Source organism: Cicer arietinum, chromosome 6 (assembly GCF_000331145.2).
Source record: "Cicer arietinum cultivar CDC Frontier isolate Library 1 chromosome 6, Cicar.CDCFrontier_v2.0, whole genome shotgun sequence".
Classification (NCBI taxonomy): domain Eukaryota; kingdom Viridiplantae; phylum Streptophyta; class Magnoliopsida; order Fabales; family Fabaceae; genus Cicer; species Cicer arietinum.
In genome coordinates, this window is record NC_021165.2 from 10022210 (window position 1) to 10033348 (window position 11139).

General features: G+C 24.5%; 1 protein-coding gene across 1 annotated transcript; it reads right to left on the reverse strand.

The window, feature by feature from the left end:
- Positions 1-699: 699 nt before the first annotated feature.
- On the reverse strand, positions 700-1555 carry LOC101514602 (glucan endo-1,3-beta-D-glucosidase-like). Its single transcript, XM_004504371.3, has 2 exons — positions 1282-1555; positions 700-731 (listed from the first exon to the last, which is right to left on the reverse strand). The coding sequence occupies exons 1-2, from the start codon at positions 1553-1555 to the stop codon at positions 700-702; spliced, it is 306 nt and encodes a 101-aa protein (XP_004504428.2).
- Between the last annotated feature and the right edge of the window lie 9584 nt (positions 1556-11139).

An 11139-nucleotide genomic window follows, 5' to 3' on the forward strand; every position in this document is an offset into this window, starting at 1 on the left:
AGATAGTAAATACCACCATAAAATTTATAGACAACTGTGAAGTACTGAATTCAAACTTGAAATAAGAAATTCAATCTAATAATATCAATATTTATTAACTGTGTTAGATCTAAATGAGAACTTTAACACAAATTAAATTATATTTTCTTTTTTTGTGATGAAAATATATAGCGATATAAATTTTCAAAAAAGAAATAAAGAAAATAATAAAATAGAAATAAGAAGAGTCCTAACCCACATAGTTGGGCTACAATAAGACTAAACATTCTCTAAAGAAAAATTAAACATTTATTCTTGATTGACAACACTCTTATGAATAAGAAAATATTACAAGACAATAATAACTCACAGTTAGTCATGTCAAATTAATATCAAGATTTATTTAAAATATTTAGAATTAACACCACATATCTTGTATAAGGGTTGGAGTATGTTGGTACTCCTTAATTACATTGATAAAAAGAAAAAAAAAAAATGAAGAGTCATATGACTCATAACATTGCTTTATTGTTGTCCGGTCCGTGTGTTGTATGATGTCGAATAATCAATTGAGCTTTTTATTCATGCTCTTCCAACAATACTAATTAAACATAAAAAAAGAAAATAACATTATCAATTAGTTACATGTATAAAATGTTGGGCACTAAAAACCAATAAAAACATCAAATCAAATCTTGAACACAATTTATGGTCATACCTTCAGAAAGATGGATATACGCACTTTCCATAACCTATACATAGAAAAAAAGTTGAATTTTCATCAGAAAATTAAAGGGAAAAAATGTAGCTCATTAAACATAAGAAACATTGAAAAGAAATTAAAAAATTAAGATGAAATAAGTTTTCTATCCTAATAAAATGAGATCAAAATTTTGATTTAGTGTTCGAAAAAAAATATGATTTGATTTTTATACTATTTTTGTCCATGCAACTATGCCCCGTTTGAAAAATATTTTCTTAAACTCAAATTAAGTTAGACTTGGATATATCATAAAATGAATATTAATGACCAAAATAAGTTCTTTCAAATCTTAGACATAGGATAGTCAAAGAGAAAGTGATTTTGTTGGAACCAAAATAAAAATTACCTCATCTAAGTGGATTTAAAATAATCATTTTAAAATTTTAAGGGATTAAATCAATAAAAAAAAACTACAAGGATAAAAAATGAGAAAATTAATCATGCACTATTAATATAAATTAGTTTTAAAACGACGTTCAATCATAAAAAAAAAAAAATATTTAATAAAAAATTAATTAAAAGAATATTTGTATTTATACTTGGTTCAGTGTTAACAATGGTTGCACTGCCACCAAAATCGCAAGAGCCATCAGCTTGCTTCTTCATTTGATAGTAACTATCAAAAGCATAAGAAGCATGACTTTGGATGGTGTTTGGATTATAACAAAGTCCACCGGGCTGAATAGGCCCACAATCAGCTCCAGCTCCACATGCATAATTTATAGCACTAATTAAGGCCTGGGTATCAGCTCCCTCCTTAGCCACACACCATGTTTTTGCTGCTCCTACAATCATCACATTAATGCAAATCATGGTTGTCACAAACATTAACATAACTGAAATCAACTTTGGTGAGGCCATTGAAGAATTCAAAAAATATGATGAGATATTGTTTGACTTGTTTCTAAATTATTATGTGAGGTGGTTTTTCTTTATTTATTTTGCTCTATATACTACGAGTATATATATAAATAGAACATGCATAAATTTATCCACTGCTTAAATTCAATATTAAATTATTAAAGTAAAAAATATTTCAAAAACAAATATTTACTGATTTCTAACTTTTTAATTCAAAAATATATCATTTTTATTTAGGTAAAAGTATTTTATAATCTTAAGGGAAATTATTGATGATATAGTCAAATTTCTAGCATCTTGTAGCATCTCTAATTATAGAAGAGACGTTGACTAATGCATGAGATGTGATACACTGCATTTTCTTCTAAAAAATTAAAAATAAAAGATACTATGTATTTATAAAGTTATCAATACTTAATAAAAACCGATTTTTATAATTAAAAATCTCCTTTTTTATTATATTTTACTACTAATCATATTTTATAAATATAACTTTTCCTTTTTTTTAGTTTTTCTTTTCTATAAATCAATTTTTCTAAATAAAATTACCTTTCAAATGCGTTGACCATATTTATATCTATCTATATCTAATCATACTATATATAATTACAATAGATTTTACATGAATAACTCTATTAATTATCGAATAATTCTCAACAACTTTACAAATATACATGACAAAAAAAAACAAAGATATGCGTCTCTCAAACATTTGATTATTACAAAAATAGTTAATTAAAATTTATAATTAAATAAATGTTCAATGCATTTTTTTAAATCGAATTTAATATTAACCCCATTAAAACTATTCGGTGTATTGAACTGTAGATTACACTATTTAAAGAAAATCTTTAATAGACGATTTCAAAACCACTTAAGATAGTAGAATCTATTTAAAAGAATTTAGATATTTATTCGGTTAAAAAAAATTGAGATTCAGTCGATTTTTTGTTTGGATTTTTACTTTATTATAATAGCTATTGAATACAAAATGTATTGGAAAATCATAACTATTTATCTTTATTATGTTTTTGAATATTCAATGTTGTATATGACACCTTAAACTCTAAATTAATATTAATTTTTTTGAAAATAATATAAATGAGATTCTTCAATAAAATATATAAATTTTTAAACATTTGTTTAAGGTAAATAGTATCACTTAATCATGAACATGAACATGTCATATAAATTCAAATTTTTCATCAAACTCAACAACTCAAAAATCATAATAACACCATAGTCCCAAACTTTTTTATTATATTTTACTACTAATCATATTTTATAGAATAACACCACTATAACAAATTTTTTTAGACCTCATAGTCCCAAACTTTTAAAGCAAGGTTTTCAGCCCACAAAAAAACAACCAATACAATAACAATACACCATACATCCACCCAGCTTACAAAAATAAAAACCAATTTCTAAAAGGGTAAACAAATGATAGGACGAATGGACGCGTAATTTATATATTGAATATTGTTTTTTAGTTATTATGCATAAATTCTTTTACTTTTTCCTTCTTTTATTATATATATTTTATTTAAATAATAGTGGTTTGATCCTTGACGAATAAAGTCATCGATATTATATTATCTATATAATATTATATTATTTTTTTAGTTTTAACCATTTGGTTGACAAAGGAAATGAGCACCTATAATTTGGATAATGATCAAGAGTTGAGTAAAGTATTCTCAAATATTGTTAAAACCAAAATTTAAATTCGGGTTCTTTCAAACACTGAAAATTATATTGCAACATTATTTAAAACAGTAATTCTTAATAACTTTAATGAATATTGATCTATCATATTATTTCATATACAGTATATTTTAATGAATTTAAGTAAGTATTCTATTCTTTTTTTTTTTTTTTGTAAAATAGATAGTAAATACCACTGTCAAAATTCACACACAATTGTGAAGTCTCGGATTAGAATTTAAAATAAAACATCCAATATATTGTAATTTCTTGACGGTTAGGCATGATAGATTTTGAAATAATTGCAGCATGATAGATAAGATTTTCTTGACGGATAAAATAAGTGTTATATCTAAGAAGTCTTTAATGTCAGTTTCGAGGATGAAAATATTTTAGGTAGATAGAAGGTAGGACCCTTATTTTTCTTTCTTATTAATAATGTGTAAAATATATTTTTATTTTATTATAATTTCTAATGTGATTGTTATTATTATTATATTTTTATCCAATTATAACTGAATATTTCGCTAATTATTAAAAAAAATATTAATAATAATACTTATAATAATGCCACAATTTAACTATTTCAAAAAAACAAAAACAATAAAGATATAAACTAGAAAGAGACAATGAAAAACAAATTGCTATAATTTAGGAAGAGAGATATTAAAATAGTTTTGATGAGAAGAACAACTTTCCTATCTCTACACAACACATAAGCTCCTTTCCATTTACACTTGCTGGGACTCATCCTTACCATTTGGGATAAAAAAAGAAAAGGAATACTGACTCTCAAATAGTGTGCAAGACAGAGGAAAGAAACATCAGCCACAATGAGACAAAGAACGAAAATCGACTCTGGCTGTCTATGGTTGTGCAAGGAATTTCTTTGACTCTGTTCAATTTTAATATGTCATCTTTACCTTTGAACTTGAGTTATTAATATAATCTATTAATAATTTTACTTTATCTTTGTTCAAATTTGATAAAATATTAGATTTTGAAACGATGACTTTTGATACAAAATTTATGTTTTTAAATTAAAATATTGATTTTGATGGTAAAGTTGTTATTGTTGTTACTAATAAAATAAAATAAACTGATTTTAGTAAATGAATTATGATGGATGATTTTGAAAATGGTGTTTGATTTATTATTATTATTACTATTATTATTATTATTATTATTATTACTATTATTATTATTAATATTATTATTATTATTATTATTATTAATATTGTGTAGGAAAATCCTTTTTAGTTTTAAAAATAAAATTGTGATATGCAACTTATTTTCTTAGAAGTGATCTTGATTTTCTTATGATAATGATATAAAAATCTATTTTGATTTAGAGAAAATATTAATCTATGCCAAAAATTAATTTTGATCCAGTAAAAGTCGTTTTAAAGACTAGTTTGTGTTTTAATCAATAGAAATCGATATTGGCTAAACATTTAATTTTTATTTGATTAAATTTTTTGTTGTGATAGGTTGAGTGTTGAAGAAATTTTAAAAACTTTATTGATGTTAAAAATAACAATGTTTCCAGATATAATAAATGGGTTGAAAGTTGTTGTTATAATTATTTTTTTAGAATGTTAAAGTTGTGATTTTTATGAGTCAAATGCGTGGATATTGTGTTGATTTATAAAATAAAAATAATTTTATGATAGAATTGTTAATTTGTTTTGTAATAATTAAAATGAATTTTATGTTGAAGTATCATTAAGTTTTATTGTTAAATTTTTGGAAGTGAATTAAAGAAGTCTTACGGATCCTTGATGCTTGTTGTATTAGAATTTTGGTCCAAAACAAATATTTGAAAAGTTATATCTTTCCTTTATTTTTTTGAATTTTCAATGGAGCGCTTGTGCCAAATATAGACTCAAAATATGTTTTTATTGTTACTTGTTTGTCTGCTTACTAATTTGACAGAATTTACATGTTTTAAAAGTATAAAAAAGAACTCTTTATATATATTGAACCGTGAACTCTTAATATTGTAAATATTATTTTTTAGTTATTTTAATTATTATCCATAAATTCTTTTACTTTTTCCGTCTTTTATTATATATATATTTTATTTAAATAACAGTGGTTTTCTCCTTGATGAACAAAGTCATTAATATGATATTCTCTATATAACATTATAGTATTTTTTTTAGTTTCAACCATTTGGTTCACAAGGGAAATGAGCACTTATAATTTAGATAACGGTTAAGAGTTGAGTAAAGTATTATCAAATATTGTTAAAACTGAAATTGAAATTCGGGTTCTTTCAAACTCTAATATTTTATTGCATCATTATTTAAAATAGAAATTCTTAATAACTTTAATGAATACTTATCTATCATATTATTTCAAATACATATTATATTATTTCAAATACATTATATTTTAACGAATCTAAGTAAGTCATGTATTCTTTTTTTTTTTTTGAAAAATAGATAATAAATACCACCGTCAAACTCAGATATAATTGTGAAGTCTCAACTTAGAATTTGAAACAAAACGTCAAATCTAACTGTACCGAAATTTATTAGTCAAGTTAAATCTAAATGGGATCTTTGACAAAAAATAAAATTTACTATCCAAACAAAAAATCATTAGTAATTGATATTTAAATATTATAAAAAATTATTTACATTATTTTTATTCTATAAGTCAAATTACATTTCATCATATTTTTTTGTGAAGAAAATATATAGCGATATTTCTTTGTTCCCTTTACAAACAATATCGTGTTTCATAGATGGTTTTATTGTTTATTTGATTTTTGACAAAACTCCAGTTTGTTTTTGTCTACGAAGTTTGAACTTAAAAGTTATTTGACGACTCAGATAATTTTAAAATTAATTTTTTTTGTCATCAAATAATGACATTAAAAAAATAACCTTTTTTTTTTATGTGTGCGAGTTCTTTAACTACGTCAAAGAATATTAAGTGAGATGATGAATGTTTGAAAACCTAATTACTCACTTATTAAGCTTCCCCTAAAGTATAAGTACGATGAAATCGAAATCCACATAGTTGAACCATAATAAAACTAAACATTGATTCTTGACCAACACAACTCTCATGAATTAGAAAATATCATTTCATTTTCACAAATTATTCTTATATATGACAATATTAACTCACAACCAACCATATAAAATTAATATCAAGATTTAATTAAAAAAATAGAATTAACACAATATATTTTGTATAAGGGTTGAGGTATCTTGGTTCTCCTTATTCAATTTTGCTTATAAAATAAAAAATTAAAACGTATACGTTGTAGAGAATGTGAAGAGTCATATGTCGCATAACATATTTTTACTGTTGTTCAGTGGAGATTGTATGATGTCAAATAATTCGTTGGTCTTTCCATTCACGCTCCTCTTGCAATTCTAATTAAACATCAAACCAAAAATTAAATAACATTACAAATTAGTTACGTGTATAAAATGGTGTACACTATAAAACCAATAAAAATATCAAATAAAATCTTGAAGACAATTTTAGGTCATACCTTCAAGTAGATGGATATTTGCAGTGTCTAAAACCTATACAAAGAAAAAAAAAAAGAGTTGAATTTTCGTCATAAAATTAAAGTGAAAAAATATAGCTCATTTAACATAAAAAATGCCGAAATTGAATTAAAAAAAATCAAGGTTAAATATGTATTTTATCCTTATGAAATAAGATTATAATTTTGATTGCTTGTTTGAAAAAAAAATTACTTTTTATACTATTTTTTTTCCATACCATTATGCACCATTTGAAAAATGTTTTCTTTAACTCAAAATAAGTTAGATGTAGCTACATCGTCAAATGAATATTAATGACCAAAATAAGTGTTTTCAAATCTTAGACGTAGAATAACCAAAGGAAGTGATTGTGTTGGAACTAAAAAAAAATACCTTAACTAAGAGAATTTAAAACAATCATTTTAAATTTTGAAGGAATTAAATCAATAAAATAAAAAATTAGAAAGTTGAATTTGCACCATAAATGTAAATTAGTTTTACAATGTCATTCAATCATAAAAAACACATTTAAACAAAATAATTAAGATGTATTGAAATTCTTACTTGGATTAGTTTTAACAATGGTTGCAGTGCCACCAAAGTCACAAGAGCCATGGGCATGCTTCTTGATTTGATAGTAACTATTAAAAACATATGAAGCATGACCTTGTACTGTATTTGGATAATAACATGATCCATTTCGCTGAATAGGCCCACAATCACCTCCAGCTCCACATGCATAATTTAAAGCATTAATTAATGCTTGAGTTTCAGCTCCATTCTTACTCACACACCAAGTTTTTTTTTCTTTTTTTGCTCCTACAATCATCACATTAATCAAAATCATAGTTATTACAAACATTAACATAACAGAAATCAACTTTGGTGAGGCCATTGAAAATACAAACAAAATGATGGAATATTGTTTGACTTGTTTCTGAATTATTATGTGAGGTGATTTTTCTTTATCTATTTTGCTCTATATATCATGAGTATTTATATAAATAGCACATGGATTAATTTATCAACACTTCAATTGGATATTAAAGTAAAAATTATTATCAAAACAAATATTAACCGAAAATATATAAATATTATTTAGGTAAAAGTATTTTATAAAGTTAAAGATGTCATTAGTATTGATGATAGTCAAATGTCTAGCATCTCTAATTATAAAATACACTTTGACTAATTCATCAGATGTGATAACTGAATCTTTTTTTAAAAGATTAAAAATAAAAGATTATATGTATTTTTAGAGTTATCAATCGTCAATCGAATCTCAGTCTTCCTAATTAAAATTATCCTTCTTTCTATTATAGTATACTACTAATCATATTTTCAAAATATAACTTTTCCTTTTTTTTTAAATAAATTAATTTTTCTAAATAAAATTCCATCCAGTCAGGTGTATTTAACTGATCTCTAGCTATTTCTGCTAACCCAATTAAATTTGTTCCGTGTATTGTTTTGTCGATTACACTGGTTAAAAATAAACCTTTGATTATACGATTTAAAAGAAATTATGACAATATAATCAATTTAGTAAGATTAAGATATTTATTCGGTCAAAAAAAAAATTGAAATCCGGTCTAAAAAAAAAGAATGGGATGTTTATCTTTTTTAAAGGTACTCAAAATGTAGACGAAAATCATAAATATTTTGCTATCTTTAAAAAATTATTTTTCACTTAATAAATATATTTATTTATAGAGTTTTTGAATATTCAATGTTGTATTAATTAAATAAATCCCCTAAAAAAAGTATTGGATTAATTAAATATTAATTATCCAATAACATTCACATTTCTACAGTTATTCTACAAATTATATTAATATATAATAATATTTATTGAAGAATTTTTTAAAAGAAAAAAGAAGATGAATTGTCAGTATAAACTAATTTTACAGTGATCGTAAATAGTAAACCTTAATTTTTTCATCTCACTATATAGTTATAACTTTCATCATTCAGTAATTATTCAATAAACAGCTGATATGTGTTGTTAGTGTAAAAATAATTACACAGACAATGTATGATATTTAAAATCTTTTTTAATTTCTATTTCATCTTTTTTTCATTCGATTGCTTATTTATTTTCAAAAATATAATTATCAACATCATACTAAGTTTTTGTAAATATGCATTATAATAATATACACACAAAAGTACCATAACTTTTTTTTTGATAATATCCAATAAAAAGTAAAACAAAAATATAGTATGACATTGATAATTAAGAATTATCATTCACCGTTAGTGTAGAACAAAAAACATAAGAAATGAGAGTTTAAATTTTGTTTTATGATTAAAAATAAATAAAATTGTGTTACTATACTATAGTGAAGAAAGTAGTGCAGGTGAAAGAAAATAGAGTAGCGAGACACAAAGATTTATCTTGGTTCACCACCAACACGGTAACAACGTCCAGTGTTTTCAACCGTAAGTATTTAATCCACTAGTTCACTATGAAATCAAACTTACACTTGAACACTTACACCTACTAGTCACACTAATTGTGTTGAATCGTCTCAATATTCTAACTTAGTACAGTCAAATTGTTGAGGAAGGCAGTAACTATTGGGATAGGTTACAAATAGAAGGGTTTTGGGTTTTTTTCTAAATTAGCTCTCGCAGAAAGTGTTTATAAATTTGTTACTTCAGAACTTCTCTTAGCATTAACGTTAAACAAAATGATATTGAGCAAGAGTGCAGATGTGCTAGTTGCTTGTGTTTCTCGTTTGAGGGAAGCACGTCTTTTATAGAGAATCAATAGCGTTTCAGGCCATTGTCCTAATGCAAGAAATCAACATAATTCATGAAGTTTCGTATCGTATATTTGTGGAATAAATTTTCTATAGAAATTTTCAAAAATTGATCTTGTAAGAACTCAATGTATCTTGTTTAAAACTGTTGGGAAACAGACGATACGATCGACAGAGCATGTCTTAAAATCTTCATACAAGTATCATTTTATGATGTTTGTCAGAGGATGTGCAATTGTTTTGTCTTCTTTGGAGTGTTGACTTTTGCATAGAGTTAACTTTTTCATATGATACATAATAACTCAGAGTTAGACGAACAGACGCTTGATGTGATTATCAGAGGCAGCGCCAGTTACTTGCTTGTCAAACTTATCAGCGGCAGAAGAACAAACACTTTTTGAATTCATCAGAGGCATATGATACATAACACATGTTCAATTTGTCAAACTTAATTTAACTATAGTATTGTTTGCATTTTTAGAGGCAATCGAGACAAACTTCTCTCGCATCCCAAAATCAATCGAAGCTTGCTTGATTTTTTCAAAGTCAAACGAAGCTTGTAATAACAATGTGTCACAAGTTTTGGACTTTAGAGCAAAAGTGAGGTCTTGATTTCTTTTGTTTTCGTCCAATTATCATAGGAAACGATACGATCCTATTAAATAAGCACTTGATTTCTGACCTACACACTTAATCAAAATGTCAGTGCATTAAATTATTCCCACAAATAATTTTGCTCTCATTAAAACAAGTGAAGACATATTTCTTCAAATTAAACTAGTTCCAACAAAATTTACTAATAGATATTTACGTAATTCATTTGGTTAAGATAAGAGTAATCTAAAGTGTTGATGCTAATTCGAATTTGGTTGCTTCAGAAATTGGACATTCCTTTTTATTTTAGGAGCCCAAGTTTATTTTTTCTAGAATAACACCACTATAGTAAATATTTTTAGACTCGGAGTGCCAAACTTTTAAAGCAAGGTTTTAACCTTAAAAAAAACAAACAATACAAAAACAACACACCATACACCCACCAAACTTACAAAAATAAAAACTAATTTTTAAAAGGATAAACAAAGGATAGGACGAAGACACGCGTAATTTATATACTATATCATGAATTCTTAACATTGTAAATATTATTTTTTAGTTATTTTAATTATTATCCATAAATGCTTTTACTTTTTTTGTCTATTATATATATATATATATATATATATATATATATATATTATTTAAATAACAGTGGTTTTCTCCTTGATGAACAAAGTCATCAATATGATATTACCTATATAACATTATATTATGTTTTTTTAGTTTTAACCATTTGGTTCACAAGAGAAATGAGCACTTATAATTAGAATAGCAGTCAAGAGTTGAATAAAATATTGTCAAATATTGTTAAAATTGAAATTTAAATTCGAGTTCTTTCGAACAGTAAATATTTTATTGCATCATTATTTAAAACTGTAATTGTTAATAATTTTAATGAGTATTGATCTATTATTTTAAATATATTATCTTTTAATGAATCTAAATATTGTATTTT